The sequence below is a fragment of the Zalophus californianus genome, chromosome 17, assembly GCF_009762305.2.
Source record: "Zalophus californianus isolate mZalCal1 chromosome 17, mZalCal1.pri.v2, whole genome shotgun sequence".
NCBI classification, from domain to species: domain Eukaryota; kingdom Metazoa; phylum Chordata; class Mammalia; order Carnivora; family Otariidae; genus Zalophus; species Zalophus californianus.
In genome coordinates this window covers 38,801,215-38,828,350 of record NC_045611.1, presented here as the reverse complement: position 1 = coordinate 38,828,350, position 27,136 = coordinate 38,801,215, and the positions used below count along the sequence as shown (strand labels likewise).

At 35.3% G+C, this 27,136-nt stretch overlaps 1 protein-coding gene across 2 annotated transcripts in view; it reads right to left on the bottom strand.

The window, feature by feature from the left end:
* Positions 1-27,136, bottom strand: part of URI1 (URI1 prefoldin like chaperone) — a 112,381-nt gene that overhangs the window by 44,335 nt on the left and 40,910 nt on the right. The window contains exon 2 of one of the 2 annotated variants that reach the window (XM_027618707.1): positions 8,960-8,994. The exons of the other annotated variant lie outside the window; for it this stretch is intronic. Within the exon in view, the coding sequence (XP_027474508.1) occupies positions 8,960-8,994 (35 nt within the window). The remainder of the gene's footprint in view (positions 1-8,959; positions 8,995-27,136) is intronic. 2 annotated transcript variants of the gene reach the window in all.

Here is a 27,136-nt window from a genome sequence, read left to right as displayed (position 1 = left end):
GATAGATATATGATCAAGGTTCACCTACACAATTCTTTCAACTTATGTTTAAAGATTTTCGTAACGGAATATTAAAAAGGAGATGGGGGAATATGAAAGCAAGACTACATTTTTAATCCTTTTCTTAAATGCAACTGACAAATCTTTGTAAAGGAAAAAAAGTTCTACATCTCTTGTTTGGGGCAAGAAGAAAGTCTCCAATTTTCATCTTTAAATAACGAAAAAGGGAAATAAAATTTAAATCAATGATGCACTAGTTTTGCTAATTTTCAACTTAAAGTAGTAAACTGGAATAGGCAGAAATGTTGACATTAAGCCTGTGGGTTTGTTTGTTTTTAATTTCTTATCATTCTCTCTCTCTTTGCCTAATGTCCTAAACAAAAAATGCAGGAAACAGCAAGTGGTGATCAAAAAGGGAAAAAGAAATGGGCTTTACATTCATATCACTATCTGGGTTACTCTGGGGCAGAGTTAAGTTTTTAAGAAACTACAAAATCCAAAGATTTTGGAATGTAAGTAACTATACAATCTTATTTACAAATGATTTTTAGTCCATCATACCCACTCTAGAACTTCCTATTAAGAATTCAAGAAAACCTTTGTTTCAATTCAATTCACCATTTATTGAGCTTCTCCTCTGCAACCAAGCCTTATGCCATATGCTGCAGGGATCATTACTCAAATATAGCACGTCCTTATTATTTCTTTGCATTGCTTCTTTGTTAAAGATCCACTAGCTTGATGGATGCCTGGATTTTTACCTCTGAAATTAAGAAAATAGAGGAATATTAAATTCAGGCATAGATTATATATAGGTAAAGAGAAAAGTCTTCTCATTACTAAAGAAAGGAATGATAATGATTGTTTTCAAAGTATCCTCTTAAAAAGTCTAAATAAATTATTAAAGTTATATTAAACAATAAAAACATTCTTGAAAGAAGGATCACATTGTTGAAAGATCTAAAATTTGGCAGGAAAGGGAACATACTAAAAATTAAAATATATCTGTATTAAATTAGTATTATTCTTTTTTTAAATGGTCATGGCAAAAATCTATGATAACATTTAGGCAATATGGTGGCATATTCCTTTTTCTCAACTCTATACCCAGGAAACTTGTGTCATCAGAAGATGCTGATGAAATAATCCATGTTCTTTATTTTTATGAGTCCATCAAAAAACTGTACTGGAAATAGATACAAAGACAAACCTAAATATAAACACTTGTAATTATTCTAAAGTTAATGAAAGAATACTGTCAAAGAGAAATTGATGTAGCTAACATTCTACTAGATTTCCTCAATTTAACTTCTCAACAATGAGAAAACAGAGTACAATGGGTTATATACAGCAAAGCCGGGACAGATGAATTGCTTCCAGTACTCTCTGCCAACAAACATGTACATGTGACTTCAGATTTGTCAGTGATCATGGGTACCTGTTTCTAAACTCATTAGCGTTTCTTTGTTCTAAGAATAAAATGAGATACAAATCTGAAGAAAGTTTAAAAATTATACAAAAACACATTACTCTGAGTTTGAAAAAAATGCCCCAAGGTGCAATGCCCCTAGTTCAGTTAGCTTCAGGTGAAGAGTTTATGGGTCATTTTAATTTTCTTTATTCTCTAAGTTCTCTACAACTGACACTAATTTTTGTGACAAATCAGAAAGAAGGGGCCTTTCAGAAAAGAGTTTAGCTATGATAAGTTTATAACCGACTTAAGCTTTGAATGTTTGTGCCAGTTTCTATTTAATTTTAATTTATAGGTGTAGTTTCAACTTTCTACACTTTATTTCTTTTAGAAAAAAGAAAACATTTTTGTATTGTTTTCTTAGAGCAGTGATTCATAACCTTTTATGGCCACTGATACCTATGAGAAACTGATAAAAACACTAGATTCTTTCCTGAGAAAAAGTCCCTGCATTTGGCACATAATTTCAATAGAAGCCACTCAGATCCCTCAAGGTCAGTTTTTTTAAGAGGTCTTATAACAGTTAAAAAAAAAAGCAAACCTGGTTTTAAACCCATCAAATGTAAAATTCTCAAAATTATCAACTCCATTGATTGAAATAAAAGTAGGAAAACCATCCCCAGTTCAGTCATGAGTTGAATATAAATTAGTAAAAATGTTAAATTGAATGCATGCCTCAGTTTTTTTTTTACTGACTACATTTTCCTTAGTCACACAATGATACCCACTGCCTTTAGTGTATTAGAATTTAGACTTTTGTATCTCCAAACAAGAACAAGCACCCTGAATTATCACTAAGTGATCTGCCTCTCAGTCAAGCACTGTTGCTGCAATATTGACACCTTCATCTTCACATGGTACTCTTCCGAGCTTGAAAGCTTTATTGTAGATTGTTCTTATTTTTATAAAAAAAAAAAAATTAAAATGAATAGAAAATTTTAAAAAACTCAAAGTGCAAGGAGGTGTAGTTTTCAAAGCTAATACAGTTAAAATAGAGATAAAAAGTCATTAGGTATGCCAAGTCAAATTGAAGTATAGCACTGGATTTAAGCTGATTGTGGGAAATTGGGAACCAAATATTGTATATGGACACTGCAAATACACAAAGACTATGTTCTAAATGAGATGTACTTACAAATTTTTTATAAAATCCCTAATTTTGTTTAAAAAAATTCCCCTATAATGCATTTATTTGCATTTCATTTTCAAAAAAGCATCAAGTATTAAACTAGTGTGGTTCTTAGAAAAACATGATACAAAGGCTAGGGGACTACTAGAAGTAACAAATTATAATAATTTAAGAATCATTAACCTTTTTAAAAAGAAAAGAGAAAAGGCATTTACTATTTGACCTTGGTGACGTAAATACACATACAGAAGTAAAAAACTGAAGGGAATAAAACAAAATGTTTTAAAAAGAGGGAGAATACCTTCTCTTTAGAATTATGAATAAACTTATTCTTTTCTTATTTCAACCTTTCTATAAATAAGTATGTATTCACTTTATACTCAGGATAAAAAATTAAAAACCTAATTCAGATTTTGTTTTTAAAAATATCATCCTTAAAACATTCAACTTGAATCCTTTTCTTCTGCAACTTAATTTGCTTAGAAATATCACATGCAAAAATTGCAAAACTTACTTAATTTCCCAAACCCATGTACTAATACCATACCATTAAAAAAGGAAAAAAAAGGAAAAAAGAAAATTATGTAGGAACTTAAAAATGAAAGAGAAGGGGATTTGTATATATGATTCCTCCCTCTTGCCCTTGTCCCTAAGGGCAATAAATAACTACATAATTCATAAATAACTACAGAGATTCCAACAACAAAATCATGTAAAATCTCCAGAAGGTTTGGAAGTTGCTCTCTGCTCTACTGGGGGTGGGGGTGAGAATGGGGGAGGCATCTAAAATGAAAAAGCCCAAACAGAAGGCCCTATACAAAACAGTGACTAAAAACTTTGTGGTCAGTAAAATGGCGAGTCTGAAAAACATGGTTTCCATATTTACCTAACACTGAAAAATGAAGTCATCACCATATTTTTTTTTAGTTTTAAAGGTATGGAAATCAATATTTCACAGATTATGCATAATAAAATAAAACAAATTTTATCTAAGTATATGAAGGCAAGTCAGGAAAGCACTGTTTCAGGTAATTCATAAGAAATATGTTACAGGATTGTTATAATGAAATAGTTTGGTGCTTTTGTGGGGCAAAGAATCCCTCAAAACATCAGATAGAGACAGATACACATATCCACCCATCCACACTGATTCATCTGAAAGAATTCCAAACAAACATATCTTCACTTGTATTTTTTAACTATTTAGGTATGCTCTCTTGGTTATTTCCCTCTATATACTTTGATTATAACCTATACTAGAAACTAGTTACTCTTTTCCTCTAAACAGTCTATTTTCCTTTGAAAAATAAAAATGCCAAGTATTTGCTTTAGAATCCCTCTCTCAGGGCGCCTGGGTGGCTCAGTCGGTTGAGAGTCTGCCTTGGGCTCAGGTTATGATCCCGGAGTCCTGGGATCTAGCCCCAAGTTGGGCTCCCTGCTCAGTGGAGAGCCTGCTGCCTCCCCTGCTTGTGCTCTCTCTCACTCTCATTCTATCTCAAATAAATAAAATCTTAAAAAAAAAAAAAAGAATCCTTCTCCCAAAATTCTTGTCGTGATGAGCAGAGAGTTGTATGTTAAATGCTGAATCACGAAATTGTACACCTGAAACTAGTATTACACTATATGTTAACCGGAATGTAAATAAAATTTTAAAAAAATAAATTCACACGCTCAAGTGTTTCAGCATTTATTTATATGCCCAAATTTAAAGCTATTCTTTCCAAAATTAAATATTTGAATAATATGTCTTTTTATTTTCACTTAAGTCTGCTTCATGTAATTTCACAGATATCTTTAATACTTAAAACTTTTTTAAGATGATTTGAAGGAAGAAGACAGTCAAGTTTTTGTAATTCATACGCATACAGTTTATGATTACAAATAATGCCTAACAGACATATGACATGTATGTGTCAGGCATTACATGCTATTTTCATTAAATTCTCACAAATCAACACAAGTAGTAGAACTTTTTTCTTGTGGGACATATTCAATAGAAGTATCTATGATGCATTAAAATGACCATAAGTTCTTCATCACTCCTCCCACCAACTAGAGTCTATTTCCCACTTTGACCAACATAATGTGGCCTTGGCAGCTACCATTCTTGCTGCCCTGAGATCATCAAGTAAAATTAGCCAGGGAGAAGAGCACATGGAGAGAGGCCCAGCTAACAACCAGCACTAGCCACCAGACTTGTGGCTAAGGCCATTTTGGACAACCCAGCTGACCCAGCCACCAAAAAGCTGCAACCACACGAGTGAGCCCAAACAGAATAGCAGAACAAGAAGAGAGGTAAGTCAAGCCCAATATGCACATCCACAGAATCATACACAAACACACAAAAAATGGTAGTACTTGTAAGCCACTAAGTTTTGGAGTAATTTTATTAAGGAACAATAAATAACGGATATTAACAGCTTAGGAAGGATATATTTCGAGTTGTAAAACCATATAGTCTTAGTAAGGTCACCATTATTTATTAAAAAAAAAATCAGTACCAAATCTTATTTGGTAACTCTAAAAATTAGACATTCGACACACAATGAAATTTATGGAAATGAAATGAAGAATAAGAGTTAACTAATAACTGAGAACAATCTCCAAGGACGAATTAAATGAACAGTGTACAGTCTGATTTCATTTTTGTCAAAAAGGGTAGGAGCACAATCTATAAAGACATGTGGATGAATACACATGCACACACATATACACAAACACACTCCCTTTAGGCAAACGATTTTTGAAAAGATTGATAAGAAACTGCCAAAAAACCCATTGTTTACAAAGATAAATGAGAACTGGGGGATAAGGGTAAGAGAAAAACTATACCCCATTTATACCCTTTAGAACTTCCTACATTTTGAACTATATATTCTGTCAGATTTATAATTTTTTAGTGTAAATTTTTAAGTTTGACTTAAAGATACACACTGAAATATTTGCAGATGGAATAGTTTTCAGATTCATTTCAAAAGCATTGTAGGTAGGGGAAAAGGGTAGGACAGGCTATTTAAATGCAACAGCTCAGATGACAACGAGTTGATAATTACTGAGGCTGAGGGACCGGTACATGTGGATTCACAATACAGTCACCTTTTGTTTGAAATTCTTCATAATAAAAAGTTATCTAAAAACATTAAAGCTTTAACAATACTGCTTAAAAAGCCTTCTTTCCATCATGATAAAATAAGATAATGACATGAATACAAAATATTCAGAAATATTTACAAAGCTTTGGTAGGTTTTTCTTGTTTTCTTTATTCATCTGACAATTAAAATTTTCAAAAAAAATTTCAGAGCTACTATTAATATTTATTGAGTGGATGGTCTATAGACATTATCTCACTCGATCTTCAAGTTAAGTAGTATGATCTTCACTTTACAAGGAGAAAACTGAGAATCTCAGTAATTCACCCAAGGTTACAGTTAGTAAATGACAGGATTCAAATGCAGATCTCTGACTCTGAATCCCATGCTCTTTAGGGAAGAATTAAAAAGATAAAAAATTACAGATAATCTACAAATAGAATAATCAGGCCCTGGTGGATTAAACAGTAGGAAGTATATCCATATTTTAGTAAGAAAATAGTGTGTGGATTTTATAATACCTTATTTCCTGAGTTAAGTAAAAAGGATTTTAAGGGGGGAAAAACCCGCTGTATTTAAATTTTTTTTTAATCTTCACTAAATTGAAAATGACTATTAGCTCTAAAAGTGTTGCACAAATTCTCAACTATTAGGTTTAAACCTTTCCTTATTATCTGTTATTAGCTAAACAAATATTATAAATGTTTCTAGTCACCGAAGTTCTAGAATTTGAATTAATTTTCTGGAAGAGTTTTTTTGGGCAGATCCTGTTTGCCCCAGCCCATTATTACTCCTACTTTTCTACAAATATTTTTACTTCTGCCCTACATTAAAAAAAGAAAAAAATTTAAGATCATTTTGGAAGCCTACAATATTCATTACTTGTCCCTTAAATAAAAGAATTCCTTAAAATTGCAGAAACAAGTATAAACATCACTAGCATAAGAAAACATTTTTTTTAAAAATCATCTATTTTGCTTTTCCTTATATTGGTATGAATCCCAGGCAGAAGGGAGCTTAGCTATATGAACTGTATTTTAAACTAGGCTAAAACCAAGGGCTAAAGAAAACTGAAAAGCAACATGCTTTTAAAAGCAGTGTGTGAGACACCCTTAAGAAGCGTTCCAGCTTCTGTTCTTGCTTCCTAACTCTCTGTAAATAGCACAAAATTATTGTGATTTCCCTGTTTAGTGTCCGACTATGAATTCCTCCATGGCAGGGTCGTTCAATTCCAAACAGCAACATAATACTGGCATATGGTAGGAACTCAATCACTGTTTGTGGAATTAACAGAATAAAAATACCACGAGAATTCCACAATGCTCCCAAATAGCTATTTCCTGGCTTTCAGAGGAATGGAGATACTGTGGTTTCAGTTTTTTAATGTAATAAATTGGTGAGTTCACTGGCCATTTAGATTCTAGCAGTATCAGATCCTCATTAAACAGAAAAGTCTGTTTCCTCAGCCCTATTAGAAATGATTCAGAGGAAAAAGCAAATTTTAACTGGAAAAATTAGTTTAATTTTTTAAAGTATAAATAAGGTACTATATTATTTTAAGATACACGTAGGTAAATACCTAAGCTTCTATAGTTTGGAAAGCTTTGGAAAATTGGAAACTGAGATTGAGAGTCACATGAAACATGAACCTGCTCACATTTCATTTGTTACCAGACTTGCGCACTGCTACAGTATATGCTAACTAAGATGTTATATATAATTATATATATTTGGTCTTCATTTACTCAAACATTTATTAAGTGCCTATAATATGCCAAACACAGTAGGAGGTGCTGTGGATAAAAAAAAAAAAAAAAAATGAAAACATGCCCCTTGGCCTTAAAGAATTTTCAGTCTAACAGGGAAAGAATCTTGCAAAACAAACCAGAAGCAAGTTATTCACACATCTGCTTCAAGTAGTATCTGTCCTTAGTGAATCCAACCTTTTACTGATCTCCTGAATTCCTTACCAAACCAACAGAGAGAAGTCCACATGAATAAAACTTCCCCTGAAATTATTTGTAAAATGGATCACTTTGGCCAAATTAGCAGAAGGTGGAGGGTTGAGGGGGAATGGTTAATTCTTTGGCCAAGTACTTGCATTTCAAGTTTTAACCTGGACTGAATGTATAATGAAAAGTGAATGTCCATCATGGAAATGTTGACAGACTTACACTACCAGTAGATGCAACTACAACACTGCATTTATTGAAAATTAATGAAGTCCCTGAATTTTTATTTATAAAGTGGATATTATTAGTTTTAGATTATTTTCTGCAAGCCAATAGTCAGAATTTAATAAGATCATGTGTACAGATTGTACCGATTTTCACTCTTATCCACTGCTTGCAGCCTATGTGCATTTAAACCAAAAAACATTTGATATACACTAACTATAAATTATTTCCTTGGAGATCTCTCAGGCATGAAGAAAAAGCCTCTTAAAATAAATTTAAAATATTATATGCTTGATGGTGTATAACCAAAGGTTTAATCTCACCACTAAAGGGGCAGTTACCATGATTTTGCAATAACCCTGCAGACAATAATCAAGACAGCTCCTGTTGTTCTCTGAGTAAAATCTTCGTAAACACAGCATGGATATATTGTAATTTGATATCTGTAAGATCAACAGCTATACCTCATGACAACTCATAGGATTTTATTCACCATTAAATTGAGTGTTTTCCTCAGAAGACTTAGGAAAGTATATTATTTACCAAGCATTGTCCTATTAACTAAAGATTAGCACATTAAAATAGATATGCTTTATTTCTCTCTACACTCTAAAAGAAGTTCAGTCCATAAAGAAAGCTCTGGGATGTAGGCAATTAATTAGATTTTTCAAACTTCAGGGAAATGTGGATATTTCCATTATTATTTTAAAACAACTGATTCCAATTATTATTCTACTACAAATATAAGAATATTCCCCAAATAGAGCTCTCTGTGATTAGCCAGGTTCAAAAACGTCTCAGTCTCCACCTCATAATGATATTAATATTATTCTAATTTGAAAAAAAGAAAAGAAAGGAAAAAAGAAGGCAATTAGAATAAACACAAATGGTGATACAATTTCAGGGAATCAGGGAACACGTAATTCAGTAAACAGTGAAGGACAATATAAATTAGTATCAAAACCATTCAAAATGGAGATTACTAGAAGAATTCAATTATGGGTTACAAAAAAACAATACACACTTTATTTAAATACAAAGAGATGACCCCATCAGTATTTCAGAAATAATATAAAACCATCTTTCACTCACCAATGCTGGATTTTCTCTTGGCAGTTAGTGACCACCTGTCATGAAAACAGATAACTACTCATGAAAAAAACAGGGCTATACATAAAGCTACAAAATCAGTGTATCAGAAAACGAGAACAGTGGCTTTACAGATTTAATAGCATCTCAGTATACATTTTTATTTGTCAAATGCACAGAGATGTGACTGTTAGTTTTTAAGCAGCACACTTTATTATAACCCTCTAATGCAGGCTGATAACTGCAGAACAAATTACAGCCTTCCGATTCATACTTTGCTACAAAACCCGCTTCATAACTATTAGGTGACATATGATATAAGATAACTAGTATTCTGTACAATCTACAGACCTGCTTTCAATGTTACATATTTTGTAGAATACGCAAATGTTATAAATAACAAAAAACCGATGCAACACCCACGTTTCACCACTAAAAAAAAAAAAGACAGTAGTAAAAATATTTTATTTTGTCAGTATATCTCCAAATGTTTTCACCTGTAATTTTTATTCTGACGCATTAAAAATGAGTTCAGTGATATTTTTCTACTAACATTTTCAAGAAGAAATACTTGGGATAAAGAGATGCTCTGAACAGCCCATTTGTTCCCTCAGTGAATTATGATAAAATTTTAAGCACTTGATAGCCAGTTTAAACTATGTTTATAATACTAAAACAATAAAATTAAGTACAAAAGTTATTTGCTTTCCTTAAAGGTATTTCAGCAGATTCCCAAAATGCTGGGCGAAAAAAATACTAACCAATGAGGAAAAGAAACACCTGATTGGCAATTTAAAAAATAACACTGTTTTCAAAGATTACTAATTGTTTTTAAATTGTCCATTAATAAAAATTTTAAACAATAATCTCAAATATTGTAGCACCACTTCAGAGACAGAGAAATTAAGGGATACAAGCCAAAATGCTCAACACAAGGCCATGGGAAAAAGAGAGCAGCATTATCTGGATGGAAACATACTGCTTTAGTTCACCACTCTAAACATCAATATTGTCTCTTGTCTCTCTTGCTCAATGTTTCACCCAAAAATCACAAGACTTTTTTCGGGGGGGGGGGGGCACTGTCACTAAATTCCTATTATAACATTTAATTCCTGGAATAAATGTCCTCCTTTGGTACATTTGAAATACTAAGGCAGCAATCCTGTACCAAAATACATGCTGTAATCAGATACCCAACCATACTACACATTAACTCAGCATAAAAAGTCCGTTTTAGAATGAAGATCTCTCAGTAAGTATCAATCACATAGCGACACTTAATAACAGTGGTAATATATAATAGAGTACTGACTTTACATCTGGAAGAACCAGGCAAAAACTACATCAATCCACTTTACTGTTTCTGATTTGGCAGTAATTATAAAATAGACAAACAGAATTAAATGTAAAGTGAAAAAGAAAAAAATCTTCATGAAATCCTTTTCATAAAGTTCCTCTTTAACAACCCCATTAAAAGATGAGACCCAAAAAACAGTCAGGATGCTTTCCAATCCCAATGCATGTGTTTCCAAGCATGAAGTGAGCCAAAAGCACAAAAAGAAAAGCCCTGCAAACCATAAGAGCAGAATGTTCATTAACCTCTACATGATAATCCTTTCGTAGCTGCATATTAACTAGTTACATATTCATAATCATTTACATTATTTAAAGGACCTTCGATGAAATTTTCTAAGCAATATCCATTAGTGACAGTGTTAAAGGTTATAGAAGATAGTCTACTTAATGTTTCCAGGAAGCCTTTTTAATTAGTAAATATGTAAATTTGGCACATATGCTTTTTATGTTTAAAAAACAAGTCCCTAGTAGAATGGCACATGTTCTTGCCATCACCCCCCCCAGTCTAGTCTCCACATTGTTTTAGCTATCTTTCCCCCTCGCACCATCCCCCTCGCCCCCTTTCTTTCTTAAAATAGTCTCCCCAAGAAGACACCCAAGGATAAAACAACAAAAATCCATTTCATAATTTATAACAGAAATTTTAATCACTAAAATACTGTCTTACACTAAAGTCTTATAATGGTTTAGAACAACAGAGACGTCCAGTTAGGCAAAATCAAAGGTATAGGCTCCATATTTCAAGAGCCAGAGAAATAAAGGAAAAGGTGAGAGAGGCAGGTATGATAATACCTAGAACAGCCTCTAATAGGACTACAGTTATCTTTGTTTACGTGTGTTATATAACCCACTTACTTTCAAAAACCATTTAAACCCAAACAGTTGTGCTGATATTTTGAGAGATCATTCCAGTTTTCTTCTCTTTTAAAACAAGTTATTCAAAAGAAAATACTGGTAAATTTCCAGAACTTTAGCTGCCAAGGAAAATTTTAGAAGAAAAATCTGATGATTCTAAGTTGAATCTGAATGGGTTAAAAAAAATCTAATTTTTTCTGTTAAGTTAAATAAACCCAAATAATCTTACTTCTTCTGAAAATGGACTCAGATTCCTTTAAGTATTAAATAAATAAAATGAACCTGGTTCTATAAGAAACTCTTGAAAAACAAAGCAAAACAAAGCAAAACAACGGAAAAACATTTCATTATTTTGTTGTCCTTCACAGAAGCTTTTTTAATAAAATGGCTATGGAACAACAATAATAGTTTTTTAAGTTAAACCTGCGAAAGCATGCAACTGTTACTCCTGAAAAAAAAATCTTATTGAATCATTTTTATAAAAAAAAATAAAATTTGTTAGTAGGCTTCAACAATTAAAATAATTGACCTAGTAAATTCTTTAATGTGATATCATCACATTTAGAGCCAGGAATTTATAAATAAAATATGTGCTTATGCAGTAGTACAGCATTAAGTCCACAGTAAAGAAGGACTGTGAGTTGATTTACCACTTTTTAAGATACACTCTATCATTAAGAGTCTTTACCAACAACCCAGTAGTTAGAAAGTCCACGGTGCGCTTTGTAATTCAAAACTGCCCTTACCACCCTAAGAGTAGTAACAATGGTATATGCCAAGACTTCATTGGATGAAAATCAGTAAAGGTAGAGGTTTTTAACCTCTCTTTAAAGAGAGGAAACCTGTGCTCAAAACTGAAGTATCTTACCCAATATTATGCAACTGCCCAGGAACTGGTAAGAAAAAAATCAGTTTTAGAACTACATCTATTTAACCAGGCTTATCTAATCTCAAAGCCCATACTCACTGGAGAAGACTACTTCCAACCATCATGCATCTTATTGGGTGACAGAAGAAAAGCAGCTATTTGTATCTTTGGTCTTTCTTTTTTTAAAACACTGACTGCAGCTGCCACTTCTCCACTTCATCCACAAACCCACACTCACACACAAAGAAGACCATACCAATGTTAGTAAAAGCAAATAAGCTTAAATTCACCAACTGGCTAATAAAAACCTTCATTTCTTCCAATAGCTCCTGGCCCTTTTTGGGTCAAGTGACTAAGTATAAACAGATTTCCCAAGCCCCATTTCTTGTGTGCATTGAGGGGCGGGGGAGGAGAACGCTAGGCCTCTAATTACTATCATATCTCATCATATTTTTGAGGCACTTATGACTGAGTTAGATGCCCAGGATGACAGTGGTAGACAACAAACCCAACAACCTCTTTTTCTTTCTATCAGTGTCCAGCTATCATACAAGCAAATTTTGTTGCAAAAGGGTAAATATTTGATAAATTTTAAAGCCAACAAACTATATGGAATATGGGATTATAATTCCTTTGCTGTTTTTCCTCAGAAGAAACTTTCTAAAACTTATTTTATAAAGGAAGGAAGGAATGATTTAACATGTATTAAGATCTCCATTACTTATTTCCATTAGTGCTATTTATTTTGGTAAGAGACCACAAGGGGGCATCAACCCATGAGTTTTCTCGGTTAAGTACAGTGCCACATTAAAATTAGACTGGAACAGAAAGCCTAAAAGGGTAAGCTTAAGTCTCAATGACACTTCTCTCAAAAATGTTCTATTTCACTTCTAAACCCCCCCTAACTGTATTTCGATTTCAAATTCTCCCTCTATGGATTCATATACAGAATAATAATCTGAGGACTGTATTAATCAAAGCTGTCTAAATTTATAGTTTGCTTCTCGTTAGACTGTCTTCTGACAGATTGTACAATTTTGGGTTTTAAAGCTGCTGAATCAAAAAGAGTAAAGTATCAGTGGTGGCTAAAACCAATGGATAGTACACACACACTGTTATCTGACAATTACTTAAAAGGTTGAAAATAATTTCTTCAAAGACATATTTGTCAGTTAACTACACAGATGTATAAAAGTCATTAGCAAAGTATACAAAACGCATACTTCAACAAAATTAGTAAGATATTAGGGGCACCTGGGTGGCTCAGAAGCCTCTGCCTTCAGCTCAGTTCAGATCTCTGCGTCCTGAGATGGAGCCAGCATCAGACTCCCTCCTCAGCGGGGAGTCTGCTTCTCTCCCCCCACAATCCCCCGTCCCTCCCCACAGCTCGTTCTCTCTCTCAAATGAATAAATAAAATCTTTAAAAAAAATTAGTAAAATACTACAAGTCTTCTTAATAAGCCTCTTTGCAAAGAAGGAAGGAATTGACTACAGGTTCTTAAAAAGAAAACTGCAATAAACAGTAATAAACTGCAATGAACTGAGTATTTCTACATAAAAATTTTAAATAAATTTGCATTCTAAATATGCTGAAAATCAAAAATACCAAAACTACCAAAAGTTTAACTCCAATTATATAGAGCCACTTGTTAAAACACTCAAAATGTCCTTATTCAAAAATGTAGTTAGGATGGAATCAAAATGATCATCTTTAATCCTTATTTTTACATTAATCCAGTTTTTCTCCTACACAGGCTTCTAGTGCACTTCTCACATTCGAACCCAGTCTCTTTATACACAAACATTAGATTACGTCTAACATGCTTTGGTATTGTACATTCCATTCCCTTCATGATTCTACCTACAAATTAGGGCTCTTATTTTTTCTTTCAGTTATTACTCATAACACCAAATATAAAGACACAGTTTTCTCATAATGGAAATATTAGAGATTGGTAACATATACATCCAGCAATATGTCTAAAAATGAAGACCCTGATGTTAGGAGGGTTCTGTTTTTAGGATTATTTGAATTAGGAATCCAGGAAACTCTAACTATACTGGCTGAAAGCCCAGTGAGTTATGGGTCATGTCTACTTTAATTACCAATGTATTCATCTGCCATACAGTAAGCATGCAACAAGTCCTTTTAAAGAAGTACAGATCTACCATCACGTAGCCAAAAACCTCAAGAGCAGATATGTTTCTCAATTTAGAAATTTGCATAACTTGGGGGCGGAGCAAGATGGCGGAGGAGTAGGAGACCTGTGTTTCATCTGGTCTCAGGAATTCAGCTGAATAGGGATCAAACCATTCTGAACACCTACGAACTCAACAGACCAAAGAAGAGAGTAGCAACAACTCTCTGAACAGAGAAGCGACCACTTACTGGAAGGTAGGAGGTGCGGAGAAGTGAATCCAAGGCGATATTCGGGAGGATAGACGGTGGGGGAGGGGGCCTCTGTCCGCTGCTTCTGGCAAGTGATAGAGCCGCGGAGCACAAAATCGGAACTTTTAGAAGTCGGTTCCACTGAGGGACGTCACTCCAGTGGCTAAGCGGGAGGTGGAAACCTCTCGGTACAGTGTGGACTCAGGACCCTCGGGGTCACAGAAAGACCGGGGGTGCCTGAGTGCGGCAGAGCTCCCAGGTATCGGAGCGGGGAAGGCGGCTGCAGAGACGGAGCCGAGGCGCGGGCTCGCAACTCGGGGTGGCCATAAGCTGTGATCCGCAGCCCAGTCGGGCCACTGCTCCTGCAGCAGGGACCCAACAAGCAGCAGAGCCGGGGAGACTCCCCTCCCTCCCCCAGGAGGAGCAGCGCGGGAGCACACCCCAGGGATCTGCTGGGTTTGGAGACTCCACACGGGGTCGGGTGCCAGAGATGGAAACGCTGGGTCACAGGCCAGGAGAGCACGGAGTGCGACCGGAGACCGGGGAGACGGGAGTGACTGACTGCTTTTCTCTGGGGGCGCACTGAGGAGCAGGGCCGCGAGTTCTCAGCTCCTCCGGGCAGAGAGTAGGAGGCCACCATTTTCACCCTGGTCCTCCAAAGCTGTGCTGAGAGCTTGCAGGGAACAAAGGCTCCTGAGAGCAAACCCAAGCAGCTTACTCAGCCCAGACCGACAACGGGGGGAGGCAATTCCGCCTCCGGCAAAGATATCTGGGAACCACGGCAACAGGCCTCTCCCCCAGAAGATCAGCATGAACAACCAACAACCCAAGACCAAGTTTACCGATAAAGGAGAACGGGAGAACTCCAGCGCTAGGGGAATACTGCACATAGAATTCATGGCTTTTTTTTACCATGATTCATTAGTTTTTCAAAGTTAATTTATTTAACTGTTTTTTTTTTTATTTTTCTTTTTCCCTTTTTCAACGAACATCTTATCAATCCTTTAAAAAAACATTTTTTATTTTTCATTTTTAGAGTCATACTTTATCCCTTCATAGTAGTGACCCTTATTTTTGGCATATGTGTGTGTATATATATATATATATATAAGTTCTTCTCTCTTTAAAATTTTGATATACAGTTTCTTCAAACAGATCAAAATATACCCTAAATCACTAGTGTATGGCTTTGTTCTAGTCTCCTGCCTGATCACAGTCTCTCCCATTTTTTCTTTTCTTTTTAAATCTTCTTCTTTCTTCTTTCAAACAACTTCTTATCAATTCTGTTTATAAAACCTTTTATAAGTTTCATCTTTACAATCATCTTCCATGCCTTCATTTATCAACCCTTACTTTGTACATATATAAGTCTTTCTTCCTTTAAAATTTTAGGAGGCACTTTCTTCTAACAGACCAAAATACACCCAAAATCTACTGTGTGGCACTGATCTATGCACTAGCCTGATCATATCTGATCATATTGTTTTTTTTGTTTTGTTCTGTTTTTGCTTGTTTTTATCTTTTTCTTCTTCTTTGTTCTTTTTCTCTTTCTTTTTCCTTTCTTTCCCTTTCTTTTCCCCTGGTTTCAGGTCTTTTCTGATTTGTATAGACTATATTTGCTGGGGACATTGTTAACCTGTTAGCATTTTGTTCTCTCATTTATCTGTTCTCCTCTGGACAAAATGACAAGATGAAAAAAATCACCTCAGCAAAAAGAACAAGAGGTAGTACTGTCTGCCAGGGACCTAATCAATACTGACATTAGTACGATGTCGGACCTACAGTTCAGAATGATGACTTTAAAGATACTAGCTGGGCTTGAAAAAAGCGTGGAAGTTCTTAGAGAAACCCTTTCTGGAGAAATAAAAGAACTAGAATCTAACCAAGTCGAAATCAAAAAGGCTATTAATAAAGTGCAATCAAAAATGGCACTAACTGCTAGGATAAATGAGGCAGAAGAGAGAATCAGCGATACAGAAGACCAAATGATGGAAAATAAAGAGCTTGAGAAAAAGAGAGAGAAACAACTACAGGATCACGAGGGCAGAATTCGAGAGATAAGCGATAAAATAAGATGAACAACATTAGAATAATTGGGATCCCAGAAGAAGAAGAAAGAGAGGGGCAGAAGGAATATTGGAGCAAATTATAGCAGAGAACTTCCCTAATGTGAGGAAGGAAACAGGCATCAAAATCCAGGAGGCACAGAGAACCCCTCTCAAAATCAATAAAAATAGGTCAACACCCTATTACATCTAATAGTAAAATTTACGAGTCTCAGAGACAAAGAGAAAATCCTGAAAGCAGCTCGGGAGAAGAGATATGTAACCTACACTGGTAGAAACATTAGATTGGCAACAGACCTATCCACAGAGACCTGGCAGGCCAGAAAGGACTGGCAAGATATCTTCAGAGCACTAAACGAGAAAAATATGCAGCCAAGAATACTATATCCAGCAAGGCTGCCATTGAAAACAGAAGGAGAGGTAAAAAGCTTCCAGAACAAACAAAAACTAAAGGAATTTGCAAACACAAAACCAGCCCTCCAAGAAATATTGAAAGGGGTCCTCTAAGCAAGAAGAGAGCCTAAAAGCAGCATAGATCAGAAAGGAACACAGACAATATACAGTCACAGTCACCTTACAGGCAATAAAATGGCACTAAATTCATCTCTTTCAATAGTTACTCTGAATGTAAATGGGCTAAATGCCCCAATCAAAAGACACAGGCTATCAGATTGGATTAAAAAACAAGACCCATCCATATGCTGTCTGCAAGAGACTCATTTTAGACCCAAACACACCCCCAGATTGAAAGTGAGGGGGTGGAAAACCATTTACCCTGCTAATGGACACCAAAAGAAAGCTGGGATGGCAATCCTTCTATCAGACAAATTAGATTTTAAAACAAAGACTGTAATAAGAGATGAAGAAGGACACTATATCTTACTTAAAGGGTCTATCCAACAAGAAGATCTAACAATTGTAAATATCTATGCCCCTAACATGGGAGCTGCCAATTTTATAAGGAAATTAATAACACAATCAAAGAAACACATTGACAACAATTCAATAATAGTGGGGGACTTCAACACCCCCCTGACTGAAATGGACAGATCATCAAAGCAAAAGATCAACAAGGAAATAAAGACTTTAAATGACACACTGGACCAAATGGACTTCACAGATATATTCAGAACATTCCATGCCAAAGCAACGGAATACACACTCTTCTCTAGTGCCCATGGAACATTCTCCAGAATTGATCACATCCTAGGTCACAAATCAGGTCTCAACCAATACCAAAAGATTGGGATTATTCCTTGCATATTTTCAGACCACAGTGCTTTGAAACTAGAACTCAATCACAAGAGGAAAGTCGGAAAGAACTCAAATACATGGAGGCTAAAGAGCATCCTACTGAAGAATGAATGGGTCAACCAGGAAATTAAAGAAGAATTAAAAAAATTCATGGAAACCAATGAAAATGAAAACACAACTGTTCAAAATCTTTGGGATACAGCAAAGGCAGTCCTGAGAGGAAAGTATATAGCAATACAAGCCTTTCTCAAGAAACAAGAAAGGTCTCAAATACACAACCTAACCCTACACCTAAAGGAGTTGGAGAAAGAACAGCAAATAAAGCCTAAACCCAGCAGGAGAAGAGAAATCATAAAGATCAGAGCAGAAATCAATGAACTAGAAACCAAAAGAACAGCAGAACAGATCAACGAAACTAGGAGCTGGTTCTTTGAAAGAATTAACAAGATTGATAAACCCCTGGCCAGACTTATCAAAAAGAAAAGAGAAAGGACCCAAATCAACAAAATCATGAATGAAAGAGGAGAGATCACAACCAACACCAAAGAAATACAAACAATTGTAAAAACATATTATGAGCAACTCTATGCCAGCAAATTAGATAAAGTGCAAGAAATGGATGCATTCCTAGAGATGTATCAACTACCAAACCTGAACCAGGAAGAAATAGAAAACCTGAACAGACCTATAACCACTAAGGAAATTGAAGCAATCATCAAAAATCTCCCAACAAACAAAAGCCCGGGGCCAGATGGCTTCCCAGGGGAATTCTATCAAACAATTAAAGAAGAATTAATACCTATTCTCCTGAAACTGTTCCAAAAAATAGAAATGGAAGGAAAACTTCCAAACTCATTTTAGGAGGCCACCATTACCTTGATCCCAAAACCAGACAAAGACCCCATCAAAAAGGAGAATTACAGACCAATAGCCTTGATGAACGTGGATGCAAAATTCTCAGCAAAATACTAGCCAATAGGATCCAACAGTACATTAAAAGGATTATTCACCATGACCAAGTGGGATTTATCCCCGGGCTGCAAGGTTGGTTCAACATCCGCAAATCAATCAACGTGATACGATACATTAACAAAAAAGGAACAAGAGTCATATGATCCTCTCAACAGATGCAGAAAAAGCATTTGACAAAGTACAGCATGCTTTCTTGATCAAAACTCTTCAGAGTATAGGGATAGAGGGTACATACCTCAATATCATAAAAGCGATCTATGAAAAACCTACAGCAAATATCATTCTCAATGGGGCAAAGCTCTCAGCTTTTCCCCTAAGGACAGGAACGCGGCAGGGATGTCCACTATCACCACTTCTATTCAACGTAGTATTAGAAGTCCTAGCCACAGCAATCAGACAACAAAAAGAAATCAAAGGCATCCAAATCGGCAAAGAGGAAGTCAAACTCTCACTCTTTGCAGATGATATGATACTGTATGTAGAAAACCCAAAAGATTCCACTCCAAAACTGCTAGAACTCATACAGGAATTCAGTAAAGTAGCAGGCTATAAAATCAATGCACAGAAATCAGTGGCATTCCTATACACCAACAACAAGACAGAAGAGAGACAAATCAAGGAGTCGATCCCATTTACAATTGCACCCAAAACCTTAAGATACCTAGGAATAAATTTAACCAAAGAGACAAAGGATCTGTACTCAGAAAACTATAAAATACTCATGAAAGAAATTGAAGACACAAAGAAATGGAAAAACGTTCCATGCTCATGGATTGGAAGAACCAACATTGTGAAGATGTCAATACTTCCTAGAGCAATCTACACATTCAATGCAATCTCCATCAAAATACCATCCACTTTTTTCAAAGAAATGGAACAAATAATCCTAAAATTTGTATGGAACCAGAAGAGACCCCGAATAGCCAGAGAAATCTTGAAAAAGAAACGCAAAGCCGGCGGTATCACAATTCCAGACTTCCAGCTATATTACAAAGCTGTCATCATCAAGACAGTATGGTACTGGCACAAAAACAGACACATCGATCAATGGAACAGAATCGAGAGCCCAGAAATGGACCCTCAACTCTATGGTCAACTCATCTTTGACAAAGCAGGAAAGAATGTCCAATGGAATAAAGACAGTCTCTTCAACAAATGGTGTTGGGAAAATTGGACAGCCACATGCAGAAGAATGAAACTGGACCATTTCCTTACACCACACACAAAAATAGACTCCATATGGTTGAAAGACCTAAACATGAGACAGGAGTCCATCAAAATCCTAAAGGAGAACACAGGCAGCAACCTCTTTGACCTCAGCCGCAGCAACTTCTTCCTAGAAACTTCGCCAAAGGCAAGGGAAGCAAGGGCAAAAATGAACTATTGGGATTTCATCAAGATAAAAAGCTTTTGCACAGCAAAAGAAATAGTCCACAAAACCAAAAGACAACCGACAGAATAGGAGAAAATATTTGCAAATGACACAGCAGATAAAGGGCTAGTATCCAAAATCTATAAAGAACTTATCAAACTCAACACCCAAAGAACAAATAATCCAATCAAGAAATGGGCAGAAGACATGAACAGACATTTTTCCAAAGAAGACATCCAAATGGCCAACAGACACATGAAAAAGTGCTCAACGTCGCTCGGCATCAGGGAAATCCAAATCAAAACGTCAATGAGATACCACCTCACACCAGTCAGAATGGCTAGAATTAACAAGTCAGGAAACGACAGATGTTGGCAGGGATGTGGAGAAAGGGGAACCATCCTACACTGTTGGTGGGAATGCAAGCTGGTGCAACTACTCTGGAAAACAGTATGGAGGTTCCTCAAACAGTTGAAAATAGAGCTACCATACAATCCAGCAATTGCACTACTAGGTATTTACCACAAAGATACAAATGTAGGGATCCGAAGGGGTACGTGCACCCCAATGTTTATAGCAGCAATGTCCACAATAGCCAAACTGTGGAAAGGGCCAAAATGTCCATCCACAGATGAATGGATAAAGAAGATGTGGTATATATACACAATGGAATATTATGCAGCCATCAAAAGAAATGAGATCTTGCCATTTGCAACGACGTGGATGGAACTGGAGGGTGTTATGCTGAGTGAAATAAGTCAATCAGAGAAAGACATGTATCATATGACCTCGCTGATATGAGGAATTTTTAACCTCGGGAAACAAACTGAGTGTTGCTGGAGTGGTAGGGGGTGGAAGGGATGGGGTGGCTGGGTGACAGACATTGGGGAGTGTATGTGCTATGGTGAGCGCTGTGAATTGTGCAAGACCGTTGAATCACAGATCAGTACTTCTGAAACAAATAATGCAATATATGTTAAGAAAAAAAGAAGATAGCAGGAGAAGCAGAATGAAGGGGAGTAAGTCGGAGGGGGAGACGAACCATGAGAGACGATGGACTCTGAAAAACAAACTGAGGTTTCTAGAGGGGAGGGGTTTGGGGGGATGGGTTAGCCTGGTAATGGGTATTAAAAAGCCACGTTCTGCGTGGAGCACTGGGTGTTATGCACAAATAATGAATCATGGAACACTACATCAAAAACTAATGATGTATGGTGATTAACATAACAATAAAAAAATTTAAAAAAAGAAATTTTCATAACTTAACAAAGTAATACAGTACACATAACATCCATTATGAAACACCAACCCCCACTGAAACACCACTCTATCAAATACAGTAACACTGGCAATAAAACATATGAATATTCAAAAAGTAAGTGGAATAAGTGCCTCACTCAAATCAGTTCCAATCAGTTTGTCAACAAATGAATATGCCAAACACTTAGGAATAACTTTGTTTTCAGTGCTTTTTAGACTTCTGAATTGCAGATTGGGGATTGTAACCCGTATTTATTTCTGAATGTGAAATAATGCTTGAATCGCAGTTTGCATACCCACTGTTTTACCAGAGATACCAATCATTTTGTCTCCTTCTCTTACATTTATATCATTGATCCATTCTGAATTAATTTTGTATATTGCCCATTGCCAAATTTAGGATGTTATCATCTGAATATTCATAATCTGAGATTTAATTTATATTATCATTTTTACCATCTTTTACCACCATGAGCTTCATTATAGGTCAACAAAAAACCTCCAAATTAAAGCCCAGAGATTTAAAAGCAAAAAATTGAAAATACAGAAAAGACTAGTAAGAAACATGTGAGAAACACTGTATAACTGAAAACCCAGGAAGAGAAGGAAGAGCAAATATGACAGAAGCAATATTTGAACCTACCATGACAGGATTTTCTAAAATAAAGAGGAAGGTATCAGCCAACAGATTCAAAAAGCTCTAAGAACCTCAAGCAAGAGAAAAAAATTACATCAAGGAACAACATATTTACACAAATGAAACCCCCCAAAAAAGAGAAAATTTTATAAGCAGCAAGAAGGAGCAAGGAGGAAATACACTGCCTTCAAAGTAGCAACTAGAAGAGCCAGAGGAAACTTCCACACACAAAAAAACGATAGAAATCAGAAAATAAGATAAAAAAGTGCTAAAAAAATAACTGAAACTCGGTAATTATGTACAGCAAATAGATCCTTCAACATGAAGAAAAAATAAAAAGTTTCACACACACACATAATTCTTCACCAGCAAATTTTCACTAAAAGAATACTACAGGTAATTATATGATGTGATGGAGGTGCTAGTTAATGCCAAGGTGATAATCATTTTGCAATATATAAGCATATCAAAGCAACATACTGTACACCTTAAATTTATATACTGGTATATGTCATGTCAATTACATCTCAATAAAGCTGAGAAAAAATGCTACAGTGACTATTTAGAGTAATGTAAATGCAAAAAGAACTAAAGAACAACTGCACAGGTAATTTTTAAAAGTAAAGGTAAATCAATATTGATCACATCAAAGAATTATATAAAGTATTGTGATGTTTAAAACATGGAATTAAAACGCATGAAACCAATAATGCAAAAGGTAGGATGAATAAATGAATTCATACTGTGATCTCTAGAAAAAATTACCCTAGTAAAAAAGATGGCATAAGGATACAGTATAAGTGTACGGTATATTTAATGTAAAAAAAAAAAATGTATACAAGCTCATACAGGGTAGAAAATGCAACATGACATATTTGAATAAATCAAAGGAAGACCGAAAAAGAACATAAAAGTAGGTCAAATAGACCCACAATGAATTACCACTTCACACCCATTAGGATGGCTCAGAAGGAAGGAGTGGGGAGGGAGAGATGGAGGGAAGGAAGGGAAGGGAAAGGGAAAGGGGAAGGGAGGGAGGAAGGAAGAAAGGAAGAAAGAAAATAACAAGTGTTGGAAGGATATAGAAAAACAAGCTCTTGTGCACTACTGGTGGGAATGTAAGATGGTGCAGCCACTGTAGAAAACAGTAAGGTGGTTCCTCAAAAACTAAACAGGATTACCATATGATCCAGCAATTCCACTTCTGGTTATATACCCAAAAGGGTTGAAAGCAAGGTCTCAAACATGTTTGTACACTCAGTCCATAGCACCATTATTCATGACAGATGAAAAGGTGAAAGCAATTCATGTTCGTCAATGAATGAATCAAAAACAAAATGCAGTGTATACCTACAAAGGAATATTATTCAGCCTTTAAAAGTTAAATTCAGAAATATGCTAGAATATGGGTAAACCTTGAAGACATTACGCTGACTAAAATAAGAGAGTCACAAAAGGACAAATACTGTAAGATTCCACTTATGTGAGATACCTAGAGTAGACAAATTTAGAACAGAATATAAAATAGTAGTTGCCAGCGTATGGGAAAGGCATAATGGGAATTTCTTAATGCCTAGTTTCAGTTTTACAAGATAAAAAAAAGTTCCGGAGATGGATGGTGGGGATGGTTTTGCACAACAATCTGAATGTACTTAATGTCACTGAAATGTATGCTTAAAATTGATTTAAATGATTATATGTTATAGTTTACTACAAATTTAAGAAGAAAAAATAGGTCAAGTAGAAAGGCAATAGATACCTAAGGTAATGATTAGAGAAAAAGTTAAAACAAAATGCACATATTACAAAAAAAGCAAAAATCAATGACTTTTTCATCTCTAGTAGCTTTCATCTCAAAAAACTAGAAAGAAATCATAGCCAAAAGGAAATTTTTATTTTTATTTTTATTTAAAGATTTTATTTATTTGACAGAGAGACACAGCGAGAGAGGGAACACAAGCAGGGGGAGTGGGAGAGGGAAGCCTGATGCGAGGCTCGATCCCAAGACCCTGGTATCATGACCTGAGCCGAAGGCAGATACTTAACGACTGAGCCACCCAGGCACCCCCAAAGGCAAATTTTTAAAAGGAAGAATAAGATAAAAATAGAAATCAATGATGTAGGGAGACAACTTACTAGAGAAAAAAATAAAAAATTGTTCCTTTAAAAAGATTGGTAAAACTGATAAGCCTATAGAAAGACAAATCAAGGGGAAAAACACAAATAAAAGGAATTAAAAATAGGACATTACTAACAAATCTGTAGATACTAAAAAGGGAATATTACAAATAACTCAAGGACAGTAAATTTGAAAACTCAGATAAAAAGAAAAATTCCCTGAAAATCAAATTTCCAAAACTGACAAAATTAGAAATAGAAAATATGAAATCCTCTTACAAAGAAATTGAGACCTATTTTAAAATATCAACAGAAGGAAAACAGTAGGTCCAGACAACTTGACTGATGAATTATTTCCATTAAAAACAATACCAACAGCATACAAGCTTTTTAATAAAATACACAAAAATGAGTTATTTTATGAGGCCAGCATAACCATTAAACCAAAACCAAACATGAACATTACAACAAACAAAACCACTACACACCAATATCCCTCATGAAACACAGACACAAAATACCTTAACAAATTAATATGAAATTTAATCTGATATTATATGAAAAGATAAATACATCAAAACAAGGAGGATTTTTTCAGGAATGCAATGGTGTTTCAATATTAAAAAAAATCAAATTAACTCACCACATTAACATCTCAACACAGAAAAGCATGTGGTAAAATTCAACATCTACTCATGATAAAGGTAGCAAACTAGGAACAGGAGAGCATTTCCTTATTTTCATAAAGACTATCAACAAAAAGCCTACAGCAAACATCATTTCTAATGATAAAATATTTAAAGCTGTTCCCATGATATGCAGAACTAGATAAGAAAGCCTATTATCACTACTTTTACTCAACACTATATTAAAGGTCCTACATCATTCAATAAGGAAAAAATTAAATAAAAGCCTTAAGAACTGGAGAAAAAACTTCTATTATGCAAACAACATGCCTGTATATATCTATAGACATACTATCAGAATATACATTTAACAGTCAATATACAAAAATCAAGTGTATGACCTTATACCAGCAAAAGACGAACAGCAGATAAATTACAAGATGCAATTATAAGTACCAAATATCAAGGGATAAATGTAAAACACATGCAAGATTTATATACTAAAAGCCAATGCTGAAAGAAGTTAGAAAAGAACTAAAACTGAAAGATATACCATGTCCATGGATTAGAAAACTTCCTGTAAAAATGTCAACAGCCCCCCAATTAATCTTTAGACTCACTGCACTCCAAGCAAAACCCCAGCAGGTTACTTTTTAAGTACTGAAAAGCTGATTCTAAAATATTCATGAAAAAGCAAAGGCTCAAGAAAAGTAAAGGAAATCATGAAGGTGAACAAAGTTAGAGGAATTTACTACTAGATACCAAGACCTAGCAAGAAAATGTGGTATTCATGCCAGTGGAGGCAAATAATACAACGAAATAGAAGAAAAACAAAATTATATATTCATGATTCACATAATTTATGAAAAAGACACACTCTGTAAGGACTTAGAGCTATGCCTTAGGAGTAAGGGTTACATGCTAGGAATAAGAGCAATATTCAAAGAGACCAAACAAAATTTCAACTGGCTGCTAAAAGAAAACTTACTCGTGTTTGAAAAGTAACATCACCTGGTATATATACACAATGGAATATTATGCAGCCATCAAAAGGAATGAGATCTTGCCATTTGCAACGACGTGGATGGAACTGGAGGGTGTTATGCTGAGTGAAATAAGTCAATCAGAGAAAGACATGTATCACATGACCTCACTGATATGAGGAATTCTTAATCTCAGGAAAGAAACTGAGTGTTACTGGAGTGGTTGGGGGTGGGAGGGATGGGGTGGCTGGGGGATAGACATTGGGGAGGGTATGTGCTACGGTGAGCGCTGTGAATTGTGCAAGACTGTTGAATAACAGTTCTGTACTTCTGAAACAAATAACGCAACATATTTTAAGAAAAAAGAAAAAGAAGAAGATAACAGGAGAGGAAGAAAAGGGGAGTATGTCAGAGGGGGAGACGAACCATGAGAGATGATGGACTCTGAAAAACAAACTGAGGGTTCTAGAGGGGAGGGGGGTAGGGGGATGGGTTAGCCTGGTGATGGGTATTGAGGAGGGCACGTTCTGCATGGAGCACTGGGTGTTATGAACAAACAATGAATCATGGAACACTGCACCAAAAACTAATGATGTAATATATGGTGATTAACATAACAATAAAAAAATTAAAAAAAAAAAAAGTAACATCACCTAGAGTCTCTACCATTTTTCACTACAATGTCTGGCATCCAATCAAAAATTACAAGGCAGCCTATGAAAATAGCAGTTGAGGAAAAACCAAGAGTAAAAATAAACAGAAACAGACCCTCATTTGTCTTACATATTGCAGTTAAAAGACACTTTATGATAAACATATTGACAAAAATAGAGGCCTAGAATCCACTTAAATAACGTGAAAACATAAATTCTGTAAATAAAAAAGACAACTGAGACTATGCATTTAGTAGGTGGGTTTACTAGATTAAATACATACAATTCAATAGAAGGTATCTAAATTTGCATACAAAGAAGGACAGAACCAAAGATTAAGAGAAAATCCTAAAGCAGATAAAGGGAAAAATATATACAAATTCTTTAGAGAAGAGGGGCGCCTGGGTGGTTCAGTCGTTAAACGTCTGCCTTCGGCTCAGGTCATGATCCCAGGGTCCTGGGATCATGCCCCGCATCAGGCTCCCTGCTCTGCGGGAAGCCTGCTTCTCCCTCTCCCACTCCCCCTGCTTGTGTTCCCTCTCTCACTGTCTCTCTCTCTGACAAAAAAAAAAAAAAAAAAAAAATCTTCAGAGAAGAAAACACGATCACTGATAGAAGACTAACAGAAATGAAGAAAGTCAAAAGATAATGGAATGGCATCTTAAAAGTGTTGGGGGACGGGGTGAACCTACCAGCTTAATATTAAATAAACATCAAAACAATGTTTAAAACCATAATAATCCTAATGTTTCAGGGGTTAAAAACATATGT